This window comes from Centrocercus urophasianus, unplaced genomic scaffold (genome assembly GCF_019232065.1).
Source record: "Centrocercus urophasianus isolate 14NV4802_14NV808 unplaced genomic scaffold, USGS_Curo_1.0 seq_2, whole genome shotgun sequence".
Taxonomy (NCBI): domain Eukaryota; kingdom Metazoa; phylum Chordata; class Aves; order Galliformes; family Phasianidae; genus Centrocercus; species Centrocercus urophasianus.
Genome location: NW_024884755.1, coordinates 2,715,894 through 2,731,482, shown reverse-complemented (window position 1 = coordinate 2,731,482; position 15,589 = coordinate 2,715,894). Strand labels below are relative to the sequence as shown.

At 43.0% G+C, this 15,589-nt stretch overlaps 1 protein-coding gene across 4 annotated transcripts; it reads right to left on the bottom strand.

Annotated features, from left to right (window-relative positions):
- Positions 1 to 77: 77 nt before the first annotated feature.
- On the bottom strand, positions 78 to 12,306 carry LOC122161997 (AKT interacting protein). Of its 4 annotated transcripts, none has more exons than XM_042821817.1 (10): positions 12,141 to 12,306; positions 8,310 to 8,423; positions 6,962 to 7,167; positions 5,038 to 5,102; positions 4,855 to 4,955; positions 3,483 to 3,571; positions 3,312 to 3,410; positions 2,989 to 3,096; positions 2,567 to 2,627; positions 78 to 1,024 (listed from the first exon to the last, which is right to left on the bottom strand). In XM_042821817.1, the coding sequence occupies exons 2-10, from the start codon at positions 8,349 to 8,351 to the stop codon at positions 914 to 916; spliced, it is 882 nt and encodes a 293-aa protein (XP_042677751.1). In that variant the 5' UTR covers positions 8,352 to 8,423; positions 12,141 to 12,306; the 3' UTR covers positions 78 to 913. The 4 variants fall into 4 exon arrangements, with proteins under 4 accessions (XP_042677751.1, XP_042677754.1, XP_042677752.1 ...); XM_042821820.1 differs by having other exon boundaries at positions 78 to 1,021; XM_042821818.1 differs by lacking the exon at positions 12,141 to 12,306 and adding an exon at positions 11,103 to 11,172.
- Between the last annotated feature and the right edge of the window lie 3,283 nt (positions 12,307 to 15,589).

Sequence of the window (15,589 nt, the reverse complement as noted above, 5' to 3'; positions counted from 1 at the left end):
ACACTTCTGTTGCCAGGCACTTCCAGCCCGGTTCCAGGCTTTACTAGGTGTCTAAAACACAAACAGTTGGACAGATGCAAAGTGATGATTCCATTTTATTTTCTTAAGATGTCACCAGTAACACACATTAGTCAAGCTATTCTATTTAATCCCTACAGCGTAGACACCTAGGGAATCTAAAATCCTCTACGATTTTATTAGCTCAAGAGACCACCATTAAAAGCTTTGATTTTAGTGTTTATGTAATAAAAGTCTATTAAGCCTGACATTCTTCTTTGACCCTGTCAGACTAATGTGTGCTTTAGTGACAGCATCCATTTACAAATCAATAGTACGTCATCCACTGAGGATCATCCTCAGCTTTATCTCTGGAAAGTGCTAAATGGAGTCACTGAACCATCTATTTACAATTTCAAATCCTATCATATTTACAATAGAAACCAAAGTATTTAAAACCATTAAATATATTGTTTAACTCTGCTATATTAGTTTACATGAACACAGCTTACCTCTGGCATTCTGGCATCATATTTCCTGCTAGTGTTTCTGCCAGCCATTTAAAATTTAGGAAAAAAAAAAAAAAAAAAAAAAGCCATTTCCTGGAGGGAAAAAATAAAAGCTTAAAAGCAACCCCAAACCTCCAGGCATGTCAGAGCCCTGAGGAATTACCCACTCTAGACAGTCTTCAGATTGAAGTACTGCAGTGTTCAGAGATACTTCCAGACTCCAGGCAAGCCTTTAAAACCTAATGCATATAGGTAAAACGCTGACACTGAGTAATCCAAGCAAGTTTACTGGAGTCACTGCCACAGTTCAGTTCTTACTAATCTGTAAACTGCTGCTTTGCTGTTTCTCCCTCCGTTACATTCCCTCCACCCATAGAAAGTGTTCTGTGCACCACAGTCCAGAAGAGCTAGGTGGGCATTGTCTTCTCCTCTTTGCTGAAAGGCTGAACTGAGCCAGGCTTTACCCATGACAGGCCAGAAACATGCATGCTTTTGCAGTGCTGATCTTCTGGTTTCTTCTAGGTAGAAGAAAATTGAAGTCAGAATTATTAGAAACCCTCTTGCATACCTTCCCACACATTTTCAGATTGACAATTACAAGCAGAAACGAGGTCAGTATCATCTTCTCAAAGAGAAACAGCTACTACTTTAATTTCTGTGAGTACGCACGGCATGTGTAGATCTACACTGAAACTACAGGAGAGTTTTAATGACTTAGTTCATGTACGGTCACCCAATTAAACTATAAAGATTAAACAGATACTCCTTGGATACAGCATTCTGTTTGGAGAACGAGGCACAGCAGCACTGCACTGCTGTTTGCCAAATGTCACAGTTGTACAGAAAGAAGAGTCAATCCAAATCAAAGCACTTATGTCATTCACTCGCTGTTAACAGCTCCAGCACAGCCAGTTGTTTCTCAGCGCACAGAAATTATGTGGGTAATAAACAGGGTTGCAGCAGAAGGAAAAGAAGGCAGGACTGGGGAACTTACTTTTACAGGGAGGGCAAACAACTGCACTGGCATTTTGGAACAAGTCTCCTAAGGCACAGAAGCCTGAGCACTCTTGCTATCATCAAACAACTTCAGCAAATAAAGCACCACAGGTGCAGTTTGAAATGAAAACGCTGACAGTGCATTTTTTTTGCCAGTTCAGCACAGATACCAGCCACCACCTCAGAATCCTGAGATGCTGCAAGTTGGGTCACTTGTCATGCTGCTCAATGCAGACTCAGAATTGCTGTGTGTCAATTCCTGCCAGGTACTAGGAATCATTTAAAATATAAAAATAGTAAACTGAATGAGAGGGAAAGTGTGTTTTCAGATATTTAAAAAGACTTAAACTCTTCAGAATGAAGGCTCATCTCTTTTGAATCTCTCCAAGAGAGAGAAGAAAGCCTCTTCCAGTTTTTGTATGCATTGCTTAGCTCAAAAGCCATTAGAAAGTTCTCTTCACTCCTTCACATTTCTAGAGCAGGTAAAGGCACACTCAGCATCACTGCACTTTGACTGTGCAAATATTGAAGGTATTGCTCTGTTGGAAACTGTATGAACAAACACACTCTTGCTGTATCCGAGTGCTCTGAGGCAGAAGTAACAGTCCCCAAAAGGTTTTCAAATTACAAGAAAGCCCTGAAGTTTTGATTCACTCATTAAATATCTTTCACAAGAACAGAAGAAGAAAGTTGGAGGTTGTGAGGTTATGCAGCAGTACCAACCATGACAGGACAAGCTAAAAAAACAGCCAGCAAATCTCTCCTTTCTTTTTCCTTTCCATCTCTAAATAAAAAAAAAACTGCCAAATTTACTAACAATTGTACTCAGCCTAACAAAGCATTCTACCCGGCTGAATGATTAATTGCTTAACACAGTGAAGTTAGAACAGCCACACAGCCACTTAGTTAGGACATTAATTCAGTTTCAGCACATCTCCAGATCCAGAAGAGAAGCAGAATAAAGTCTGCCTGGTACACGCTCCTCACAAAGAGACACAGAGCATTTCCTTCCTTTATCAGGCAATAAATCCTTTCTATAGGGAAAATCTGGACTTCATTCATACCTTCTGAGTCAACATCTTCTCTCTAGCTTCATCATGTATTGCTGGATTCCAAGGAGAAAAACTGTGGAGAAAATACAGTTCTATAACTCCACATTTTTGCAAGCACACTGAGAGAAGTAAGACAGGAAAAAAAAGCACTTTTACTTGGTTTAGTTTGCTTAACTTCAAGTCAATTACAAATCTGGAGTTTTTGTAAGAAGAACTTACTACACACTGACATGGACCTCTTCCAACAGAAAAACACAGTGTTGGATAATCTTAGATTTACTTAGTATTTTATTCAAGGTACTCTTACATGGTACTCTTACAAAAGAACAGGTCATCCAACTGGAATTTACTGGAAGAGAAAGGCTTCAAATAAAAAAATGATACCAGAACTTGTTGTCAAAGCACGGAGATGTCGATTCGCCCGTGGTACTCACACGATTGCATAGGGATCCTCTATTTTGGGCTGATCAAATAAGTGACTGCTGCATAGTTTGACACTGTCTACCACCTTACTTTTGAACAGTTGAATATCTTTTTCATACCTACAACAGAGAAATAAGCCGTGTCAAGTACCTGCAAAAGGAGGTACAGGTTTGCCCTGGAAGCACAGACAGACCGGGCAAAGCCTCAGCTTGGTTTGTAGCACAACGAGCTGCAGACATGGAGCTCACAAACAATTATACAGATCTCTTGATTCTGTACTTCTATGCCAAAATCTCTTAAGAAATCACATCTTAAACACCTGGAAGATACTTACAGCACTGCAGCCTCGGGGTTCAGAGGACTGCTTGTATCAATCTTGTAAAAGACTCTGCGAGCATACATGAGCACTTGCCATATGTGATTATGGTTTCGCCTAAAAAAGAACAAAACGAGGTGAAAAAAGGAAAGAACCTTCCAAACTGCATGTCCATATGTTGCCACTAACCTCCACTTTGCAAATGCTCGTTTCACGTCCAGCTCCCCAGACAAGGGATCCACCAGGGGATGGAAGACGGGCAGATCAAAAACCAGGCGCTGCGTTGGAAACAAGAAAACCCCAACGTTAAAGCAGTGGGTGAGGGGGCTTCAGGTCTTTTGTGTTTCACTGGTGAGTGAGATGTTGCTTCCAAATATCAATTAATTCCCACTATACAACAAGAAAGCAACTGTGAAACTGTAACCCAGCGCACCCACGTTACATGCAGGGCCCTGTCCTCTCTGACATTCTTAGCACTGAATCAGGAGACTAATCCAGCTAACAGCACAAGTACCAGTGCCAGCACAGGTAACAACATCAGATATGATCAGATTAAGCCAGGAAAAAAAAAGAAAAAACCACAAAAAACCTTCAGCTGAAAGTTCTTTACATTCTTGAGCTACAATCTGTAATTTCCTTTATCCTACACATTTTCTAAGGGCCTTCAGCTCTGTAGTTTGTTTCTTCTTGCATTTGTGCATTCCTCTAAAAATAACAATAGTTAAATTACTTTCAACAGGAAGGCTTATAAAGTCCCATGCTAGCACAAGAATGATGGATATGTCAGAGACATTTAAGACTGGTCTTTGAAATAAACTGTTTTATACTAATTCTGTCCCTGTAAAGCTTTACACAAAGCTTGGTGCCAAACAGGGAGCTTCCTGACACAGCAGCTCAATCTCAGCTACAGCAGCTACGTACACCCACCCCCAACCTTCCTCTTAAATAAATCTGGCCAAGACGACCGGATGCTCTGCTCCAGAGAGAGTCACACTGCCACAAATGGCAGGAAAGGAAAGTAGTAACTTGGAAACCTTTCCCTAAAAGGAAAAAGAAAAAGCAAAGATCAAAGGTAACACCATACAACCCATCTCCATTTCGTGCTACTTCATCAGCTTTCTCCTCAAACTCTCTTAGTGCTTTGTTTCAATGTATTTAGAAAAGATACAGGCAAGAAATCCTGCAGTACAACACTGGGTACAGCGCAAGCATCTGGATTTCACATTCTATCACAGGCTGCTCAGGATTTGGATACATAAATGCTTAAACTTGAACTTCTTTGGCAAGAAAGCAACAACTCGAGAGTTGAGGTAAAGAACTGCTGGACTGCTTAATGCTCCAATGTATCAAACTCTGCACCAGCCTCAGTAATAAAAGCAGCAATCTCCCTCCATTGATGATAGGAGATACGTACAGGATGCATCACAAACATGCCCAGCCAACTAAACAAAACCAGTTCAAAGAAGTGAGAAGCCAGCTGTTACACTGGCTGTAACAAAGAGCCAAACTTGAAGCAGCAGAGCAGAAGAAAAACCCAAGACACACAACCAGAGCCACTTACCGGGCAGTCTCCATCAGGGTAATTGTCAGGAATATAGACTGTAAATTTGAACACACCGTCCTGGTACAGCCCGTGTCTTATGAATATCACTCCAAACCACACTGCAAGTGAGAAAGTTTTCTTGAGCAGAAGAATTTCAAAACATGAAATTATTCAAGTTGTCAAAGTTAAATTTAAACTTACTCAGTGCTGATCTGTAAGATGGCTGCACGTAGACACCTGGCAGCTTCTGCTTCACGACCAACGTACTGCAATTAGAATCAGCATTTAGGAGAGCTCCACAGCCACACTACTCCTACAGCAAGGTGACAGTAGTAAGGCCAGAATGTACTGCCAGTAGCCATACAGGAGGCTGTCCATGAACTTACACTCTGCTTTTCCTAGCTCTCCACTCTCCTACAAGGAGGAAACATCATTTCTCCTGAGAAAACTGTCAGCAGAAAAGTAGACATAAGTTCTTTCTCCAAAAGATGTACATAATGCCTTTATACTTCTCTGCTGAATGCCCAGTTTCCAAGTAAAGATGGAAAGAAGGGATGCAATTAAGAGATACTGAATGCAGTTTTAGGCTTGCAGTTAATTCCAAACTTTTATCATAGCTTTAACTCAAAATTCTGAACAAGTACCTTCTCAGTTTAAGATAAGACTATGCTGCATGACAAACAAGAATCATGCTGGCGCAGAACAAAACCAATTAACAGAGAATAAAAAGGACAGGTGGAAAACAGAGTATGGTGGAAATCTACATCAAGCATTTTGAGCATCTCATTGCCAGGATGGACCCACATATTTTCCCATGCTAGCATTTATTTGCTATTCCATTTTTTGTGCTGATGATCAAATCACAACCGTCAGTCACCAGAGAGCAGTGAATTACATAAAGAGTTTCTGTTTCTTCCTTAACCTTTTAGGAAACTCCACTTCATAACCAGCACTCCTCCTGCAGTGCTAAAATGTTCTACTTCCACTGTTTTCAAATTCACAAACACAAGAATTCCCAGGAAGTTTAACCAGCTATAGTTGTAAGGCATGCAGATTCTACTGAAAACTGTACATCATGAACTGAAATATTCATTTCATAGGCTTCCCAGTTAGTTGCTGTACAGGCCAATTAAACTGAATTCAGCGTGGTTGCATTAATAAACAATTAAAAAAAAAAAAAAAAAAAAAAAGCAGTAAGACATTTCTCTGCTAACAACTTTCATACTATATATGGATTTGTCCAGCCACAGGAACACCAATGCACTGTGGCACACTGCAGAAGAAAACCATCTTTTTGAATTAAGAAGTCAGCCTGAACAAGAAGATTCAATGTTTTGACTACTCACTTTCAATGCAAGGGTTAAATGCAAGAACTGAAAGTTAGCATTGCATCAGGACTCAAGGGATTTCATTCCAGCAGGCACTGAATACTTGAGAATCCAGTACATCTATTGCAGAGGAAGTCTTTCCAGCTTCATAGCAGAAAACAGCTTCAGTAACTTCACAAAACTAAAAAGCTTTGCACACGTACAGGTTTGTATGATCCACACTCTGCAAAGCACTGGACTGGATCAAAGCAACTGACCCAATAAAGGCACTTTAAACTGCAGTAACTCCTCCCTCTTATGATTCATTTTAAATATCACAGAGACAGGAAAGGATTGTCTCCCTAATACCCACTTAGCAAGCTGTATCATCAGGAAGCACTCAAGTGTTCCACATTTGAACTCCACTATCTGGTGGACTACAATCATAACCAACTTCCTACTAGACACCTGCTTGCTTCTAATTTAATAATGGTTCTAAGAAGTAGCTATTTCTGAAAAAAAAAACCAAGCTCTTATAACTGGTCCAAAGGCACAAACATAAAATATATTTACTTAGAATGAGAAAAAAGAATTCAGAAAATCACATCTAAACACATCCCATCTTCTCCTCAGCAATCTCTAGAGTGAGGTTGCTGCTCAAGAAAAACAATTTGATAGAACAGAGACGTTTACTGTGTTCTTCAGGGCAGAGACACCAGGCAGAAGCAGATCCCTGCACGTTGCTTTCTTCCCTCACTCAAGCATAAGTTCAGTAACCCAAGAGAAGCTTTTTTTTTTTTTTAAATGTGAAAACTTACAACTCTGCAAGGAGGGAATACTCCAAATAAAAAGGCCCATAAGAAGCATGTGTTCCATTTGTTGACTGGGACGACATGGCAGGAGAGGCAGGCTTGGTAACTGGCACAGCATTTTTTGGAACAGAAGGCAACTGTTTCTTCACAGAAGCTCTTGGAGGACTGCTTCTCAGCTCCCCGCTCAAAGTTTTCTCATCAGCTTCAGGTCTCTGTTAGATTTAAAATAAATGAAAAATATCTAACATAAGAACGTGTTTTAACATAGGCTTAAATCCTACTGCACTACTTACAAGTGTGGCCAACAAAATTTATGTTGGGTTGTTTTGGTGTTTTACTTTTTTGGGGGGGGGGGGGGGGGGGCATTGAGGTGTGTGCATCTTTATAGCTTTTGTTTTAACCCTAGCCTACAAGCACAAAAGTAACCAATGGTGGATAGGAAATCTGCAGGTTAAGATTGTATTTTTTTAAGGAACTTGAAGCAGGTAATATAAACCATCAGCTCAGAAGTCAGACTATTGCCAGCACGCAATGTATCAAGATAAATCACTTCTCCACTGACAACCATCCTCCCATTCTAGACTTAACAAGTCTCTGAAAAGTAATGTAGTAAAGCTGAGATGGGAACTTTCTACAGAAAGCTTCCTGTATCTCACTTCCTGTCTATGCCAGGACAAACAGCCCCCTGCACACTGAGCACACAGCCCACTCCCACTGCGGGAGAGTTGCTGTTTGACACCGACACCAAGACCAGTTCAAATGGTTTTCTTGTAAGGACCTTTCCAAGCCCACTAACAAGAAACCTCGTACTTCATCTGTCACCCTACACAACACTGCATAACACACAGATCTCAAAATCTTTCCACAAGTTGCCAAGACAAACCTGCAGGTTACAGAGTTGGGACTGGGCAGTGGTGATTTACAGTATGGCACTGTGAAGGGCTTCACACCTGCACTGGTAGCAGTACTCTGGTCACAAGCACCATCAATGAAGTTACATATAGCACTGAAAATTCTGAGAAGGGACTAACCCTACAACAATCATGCCTTTAGATACAATAAAATGTAGAAACTAACAATGTTATCCATGCAGCTTTGCCAACACTTCACTGCATGCACAACATCCAGCTGAGGTTTATAGGAGACGGTTCTTACGACACTTGTTTATTAAGTCTTTCAACTATTTGAACAAGCTTATCTTCCATTCTTGAAAATACTTCAGATAACCCATTACAGCCAATTCTGAAGTAGAGTTCCTCCACATGCACATTCCAATTAATGCAGCTGACCCTTTGATGAACATGACCCAGCCCTCCCGATGCCAAATTGCAGTGGCTATTCACTACATCTCTACCTTGCGCCCAGAAGCTGCAGACATGCTCCAGAAAGGGTTCATAACGAGTATTTCAAATCAAAGTCCACAACTGTTCAATATCTTCTGTTTCTTCACACTTCTCTGGTTTATAGCCTGAAAATACATAAAATGAGTATGCATCCTCACAGATAAGCAGGACTCAATATATCAGATAAAATTCCATAACCAGCTTTATATTCCTGTAAGAAATGAGAACTCGTAGTTAAGAATTACAGCTAAAACTGCCAAACCTCTATTAATTATTAGACTTCGGTACAATATACAGCTGCCTACAAAATATTCTTGCACTTAATCTCCTGCATTATGTTAAAAAGATGAGAAAGATTCTGCAAACTGTTCTTCATCTTGCCAAGCAGAGAAAAGACCATCTATTGGCTGAGCTCCGTCAATGAACATCTTCTGTGAGTACCATACTAAAAGTTACCACTTCACATTCATACCCAGCATCAGACAGTACTAACAAGGCTTACTCTTGCACTCTTGTTAAGTGCTGTGCCTTGCATACACTCCAGACTTGGTGTGTTTCCGAAGCACTCCAGTTCAAAATAATCTCTGCCATCCCTAGTGAAAGGGATGATCCTCCCATTGAGTTTGCATCACACAGATGTCATTTTGCTTTCAACTATGCTGGAACCCCGCCAGGAAGAGACAAAGCCACAGAACACGAATGATTTTCTGTAGCTATTTAATGGGTTCATTAGGAGCACTAAGGCTTAGCACCCATTAGATCAGCAATTCAATAACAAAGACTTCAGCAGCATTCAGAGCTCCAGCGTTTTATCTACTGTCTAAACAACTCACACTGCTTCTCCTCATGTAAAGACCTTCAGCAGCATTTCTGTTCATTTGTCTTAAAAAAGTCTTGTTATCGATAGCACAAGAACTCTCTCATCTCTACAACCTCATGTCTGGCACAGTCCCCCTTTCCTCCACTCCTCCCCCCCTCCCGTCCTCCCAGCCTCCAACATTCCACCCCTCCCCCCACCCTTTGGTGGTTACATTAAGTTTTCTGACAATTCACTTTGCTCAATTTCTTTAATAGGAAATCGTACAAAACTGGCCAAGGCAGTTCAGAGAATGTGGCAAACTGAGAGAAAATAGCACAGGTCCTACTGTGGTCAACACTACCGTTTATTTCCTACAGTAAACAAGCTGCCACCTGTTCACACATTGCTTTGACTAGTTCCTAGAGAAAACGATAAGACAAGGAACAGAACTCTTCCCAAATAGGCAGTAAACGCTTATCTTGTTAAAAGGAAAAAAAAAAAAAAAAAAGCCAGAGTATTTACCAGCAGGAATGGTTTAAAAGAAACCCTGATCTCAAACTTTGTCTAACAGCCATCCAGTCTATAGAATAGACCAGCATTAAAAAAAAAAAAAAAAAAAAAAAAACAAACACAAGCACCCTTCAGAAAAGTGATGCAAACTAATTCATTCACCCAGCTCGAGATCATCTCAGGCAAACATTCCAGCACACAGCCCCTCCAGATATTTTTCCTTCTCGGCAGCCAGAGTCCCATCAGCAGAGGCAGCGCCAACAGCCGGCAAGGCAGCGCCGGGGCATGCTGTGGGACAGCAGAAACAGCCCATCTGTTCCTGCCTTTCCCATCTCCTGTCTACAAAGCAGAGCCCTGCCAGAGGGATATGCCACAGGCCCTTCCTCTTATGTGAAACCTGGCCAGGCTCAAATAGCAAGATGCTCGCCTAGAAAAACACAAGGCGTTTCCTCAGGGAATTTTAGGATAACCAGAGGACGGAGGAACTGACGTACAAAGAGCATCTGAGCGCTATGGCTCTGACAAGAGAAAACTTCAGGAAGCTGAGGTGCAGACTTGGAAATGATTAGCTGGACCCCAGGGTGCTTACTTGATAAGTTTGAGATGAAACATTTCCTGGTTGTTGGGTTTTTTTTGGAAAACATTGGTAATATAAATTGCACTACTACAGAATAAGAGATAGGAGATACAGGAGCTGAAGAGGACAGAGAACGAGGTAGGAATGCACAGAACAGCCCAGCCTGTCAGCGGGAAGGGAGCTGCTCCACGAGCCGATCGCTATCGCGGAGCTCAGCTGCCGGCTCCAGCTCAGAAGGCGGCTGTGCAGCTCAGCACACTTCCAGCTCAGCTGAAAAGCTCGTCGTCTCAGAGACGCCTATTTACAAGCTATTAAGAACCGGTTTCGTCACCAAGCGAAGCATATTTTAGCCCTCATTAAACGACAAGAAAGCTTCTAGACGTCATTCTGCACCGAGATCTCACAAGGCGCTCTCCTTAACCTATCCGGCCGCCCCCAGCCTCACCTGCGACAGCGTTACATTCGATGGAGAACCGACGACCCCGGAAGAAGCAGCAACAGCAGGCGGGACTCCCGCACAGTTCAGTCGGCCGACCCTGCGGCCACCGCGAGGCTCTACGGCACCGCACCCACACAGCGCTGCCCCTCCTCGCCACCGGGAACCAGGCGGCGCCCCGCATCAACCCTCAGAAATGACAACTCCTCCACAAGCGACTCCTCAGGAGTCACGAAACGCAACATTCACAGCGCGCACCAACGCGGCCGCCTATGCCGCAGAATCGCTCCCAGCCGTCTCCGCTCAGCCGTGCCGCCCCACAGCACGGGGCTCCGACCCCAGCTCGGCCCAGCCGGCCCCCGGCACCTGCAGTCGTGGCGCCACCTCTCCTCGGCGCGGCCGTTAATGGGCGGGCACGTGACTCCAGCCGCGCGCGTGCCACGGCCCGCCCCCCCCGGTGTCCCCCCACGCCGCTCTCTCACCGCGTTCCCGCTGCACGCGCGGCCCAGGCCCCGCCAGCAGCCTTAACCACCGCCGCCGCTCCTCTCCCCCCCGCCGCTGCCCCCATTTAAAGCCCGCCCCCCGGACTCGCACATCCGGGCCCGGCCTTCCCCGCAACCAATCGTTTTTCCGCTAGGGCTCGGCGGGGCGGGGCGGTGAGACAGCAGCTGACCGATCACGGCCGTCGTTCGTGTGGTGATGCGACCTCCCCTCTCACGCCGTGCGGCTGGCGGCCGCACAGCCTTGCATCCCGCTGCTGGGGATTGGCCCGAGGACACGTCAGTCTCCGGGAGGCGGGCCAATGGGACGCACCGACGCACCTGTCACTCCCTCTGCAGGAGGAAAGCACCCGGGCGAGAAATGAGAAAAGCGGCTCTCGCTCATTGGCTGGCTGCTCGGAGCGGAGAGGAGCGCGATTGGCCGGGCCGCGGACAGGGGCGGAGCCCGTGCCGTCTCACAGCAGGGCACACCGCGCTCAGTCCGTCCCTCCGCCCCCTCCTCGGCCGTGTCGCCATTGCGGCCCAGCAGCTCCGTGCTGAGGCTGCTCAGCGATTTCCGGCTCCGCGGCGTTGGGTTCCGGTTGCTGATGTCGTAGCGCTGAGTTACCCTCTGCACGGTCAAGGAAGGAAATCAAAAGCCACGGATTTCCTTAGAATGCAGCAGCAAGCTTGCTGAGCGGCGCTGACAGCTGCAGCGTGACAAAACTGCTTTGTTCTGAAACACAGAGTGCAGCCAGACGGCTGTCCTCGGTGCACTCGGTGCTTCAGCACAGCTTGTTTTTCTCTCTGTCCACCAATTTCCATATCTGGTCACCTGCTCGAGGCTGTCTGGGCATACCTGCGTGTCTTTCACACAGAAAGCTAAATACAGTAAGGAATTTTTATTTAAAATATATATATATATATATAAAACCTTAAAATTAGCATAGGAAAAGGGCACCGGCCACGATTTTCCACACTACATAATTCATATACCCCAAAATCTCATATCCTCGTAAACTAAAATTGCCAAGCACCTACCTGTGTCTGCTGAGGAAAGAAGGCCACGATGGCCACATCGTTTGAGGGACATTCAGTGTAGCCTTTAGGTGTGCAGAGACTCCGGGGAGTTCTGATCGAGTCCGGAGCACAATTTCACCTCGTGGTGGAGCAGTTCTGGGAAATAATCCCAACTGGAAGAGCCACGAGGAGAGTTGTGTATTTAATTAGCTGGAGGGGACGTTCGGCACCACTAGGTGGTGTTCTGAGGCTGCGGTAGTCGGGAATGGCGAGGCATGGGGCAGCTGAGTGATGGAAATACTCGACTACTGAAGTAGAGATCAGGGCTGCCAGCCGCGGATAAATACGTATGCTTCACTCCCCCTAACGTCCTCAGAAATTCTATAGGGATACCGACAAACGAATTTTGAAAAAAATACCCTGAATGTAATTACACAAAATAACACCTTATTTGACAACTATCAGTATTAACACGACAGTTTTTCCCCCTCTAAAAATGCAAAGATGAAAGATGGTGTTTTCTCTTTCTCAAAGACAACAAGTGGAATTACAACCACACTTAAAAACTTGTAGCCCCAAACATTTCTCCTGTACTTACAAGTGCAGTTCCTCTGTGATGTGAATACGACAAGAAGCATTATCAACGCTATAGAAAACTAGAAATACAAGCAGTCAGGAAGTTAGTGTGGGTTGTCTTGGGTTTTGTTTTGAAAATAGCACACATCTATTTCTTGGTTATTTTAAAATTTCCCCATACTGATCTCTGTTTAATTACTGAGCTGTGAATGTGGAAAGGGCACATCTTCCTGTAAAACAAGAGCCACTGAATGCCTCTGCCCTTCTTTGCTAGGTATATGCCAGACAGGTATTCAGTCTGTTAATGCCTCATGAAAGCTTGTTACCCAAAATACTGGTTCCAACACAGGCCATCAGAGCTGGACAAAAACTGCTGCAGTCTCATGATTCCTTGTAACACATCCTGAGTTTTGGTTCTCCTGAGCTGTTTTGGCACACTGCTCCATCTGGATTTAAAAAGTGTAGCATTTTTCTCAGTTTCAAACAGATTTACTTTAGCACAAGAAAAGCCTGTTAACAAAGCATAACAAAGAAAATATCAAGTTAGTAAAATTTAATTAGAATTTAGGGGCTACTTAGCTTCAAGGGTAAGAGTTCAGGTAACGAACACTTCTTTAGCTATTACTGTGCTTCAGGCACTATTCTTTTCTTCCGAAGGGTTGCCCTACATCTTCAAAGAAAGGAGAGTAATGGTGATCTACACACAAATTCTCAGTTCCCTCAATCAATATTTTTTCATTGCAGAAACGCAGTACCCCAAGCACTACCAAGGCAAAGGGAAGAAGGAATGAAGTCTGAATGCCCGACTGAGGACTTTTGCAGCTGGCAGTTTTAGGCAATTAGGCAGTGTGACTGGCCAACGTACAAAGGAACTGCAGAGTGGCGTAACAGAAATACTTCCTTTACATATCAAATTTGTTAAGAAAATGTTTCTGCCAAAAAGACTAGGCACTGACATTTCCTGGAAGACAAGCATACACTGGAAACTTTATTTTTTAAATATAGTAGTGTCAGTTAAAGGTATTTTTCACTTTTTCCCAACAAGTTTTTTTTTTACAACAAAGTTGTTAGAACAGATGTAGCTATGGATGCACCTACATAAAAATGCCTTTGATAACGTATTTCCCTTGGGGAAGAGATAAGAGGAAACAGTCTTAACTGCATCATCAAAATCTGTTACTTAGTTTTTAGGGTAGAATTGAAGAATCTCTGTGCTGTCAGCAGCAACAGTGTAAAACTTCAACTGCAAACTCACTATTTTAACAGAGGGTCAGAAATATGAAATATATTTCATATATTTCCCCATGGGAAGCCTTTTATCTTCCTAGACTCACTTCATATAAAAATATCTGTACGTATGTAATATTCAGACTCTTTGGTATTTGAATGGCTGTTGATTTGACTGCTGGGGAGACTGGCTGTTCCTGAATAGCATTAGCTATCAATGACTAATTAAAGACCACATCACATTGAAGATAGCATAGCTTGAAGGCTATGTCTGATTGTGGAAATTCTTACCTATGTATATCTATGGATGAATTACAATTCCTCATCTTAGATTTTGAAAGCCATTTTTTTAAACTATTTTTAAAATGGTGCTAATTAGATATAGCTGTAGCTGCTATTTCCTTTTGGACAAAGTAATTTTGTTCTTGAAATACTTTCCTTATGTGGCATATTTGCATCACAATGATGTGAAACATGCATTCAAGCAGATATGTACGTAAAGTCACACTGAAGAATAACTAACGATTACAGAGTAATCAGATTAAAGAATCTTTTTGAGAACTCAGTTTTGCAGAGAATAGTCATTAGAGCGCATCTGTATGAGACAACATGGCAAATCAGTGAACACAGTCCATGTAAACAACCTTTGATCAGCAGTTTCCACAATATCATTATGAACTCCAGTTTTTGCTGTAATGGTGTGATACGATGAGTGAAAACCCAACCAACTCATAGCTGTGATTTTCCGTCTGAAAATTAATTTGTTGACTGAAAAATACCTACATAATTTCAAAGATAAGACGTAATAAAGTAGGACTATTTTTTTTTTTCCCTCCACTCACACCTGGAGCGAGATTTTTACACAAAAGTCACTTTCCTCCTTTCATCTTCTTATTACTTTCTGAATAAAGTGACATATTAAGCAGGCATGTAAGTGGTTGGTTATTTTAAAAAGATGCATATTTTAAAAACTTAGCATATGACTGATCAAAGAACTGAATATGAAGAGTAAGCTGAAGAGTGAGCATGAATATGCAAAGGAAGCTATCATGTTCAATGAGAAACAGCTATGAACAGCTACGCAAGGACTGCACCTATCCCAACTAATACAAGTCCAAACTGAGATGGTTTACAGCTTTTTGGTCCAGAACAAATCTGTAAAACTTCACAAGATCCAGTTTTTAGAGAAATAATGCAGAATGCCCTCTACATGCAAGAGAGAATATCCATCACTGACAAGTTCAAGCTCACAGCTCAACTATGAGAATTCAGAATTTTATTCCATCTTTCTCTTCAGGTAGAAAAACAACATCTCAACCACATGAAGCAGTACTGGGCTGCTTGCTTCAAAGGGAATAAGAAAAGGCAGGATATGAATGTCATCACCTAGTAAACCTCCATGCAGAAAGAGATGTGCTTAATTAAATAGCATGCCACTTAGCAGCACCTCATATCCCACGCTCTCAACCCATGCCATAAAATCCTGTCTCTTTAGGGCTCACCCCATTCTTTCATGAGCTTATCTTACCCTCGTCATGCACTCTGCTGTGGAAGCTTGGTCACCTCTGTGTTCAACAAGTGACAGGTTTATGAGAAAGGTTGCTTCTCTTTCCTCCAAATAAAAACTACAGCCAACACTACCTTGCTCAGAGCTTGGAACTGGGGAT

Coding starts and splice junctions, on each gene's coding strand:
- LOC122161997 (XM_042821817.1), bottom strand. CDS start 8,351: ATGAACCCTTTCTGGAGCATGTCTGCAGCTTCTGGGCGCAAG. Junction 5,103..6,961: donor TATTCCCTCCTTGCAGAGTT/GTAAGTTTTCAC, acceptor TTCTAATTGCAG/TACGTTGGTCGTGAAGCAGA. Junction 3,572..4,854: donor ACCCTGATGGAGACTGCCCG/GTAAGTGGCTCT, acceptor TTTCCAACGCAG/CGCCTGGTTTTTGATCTGCC.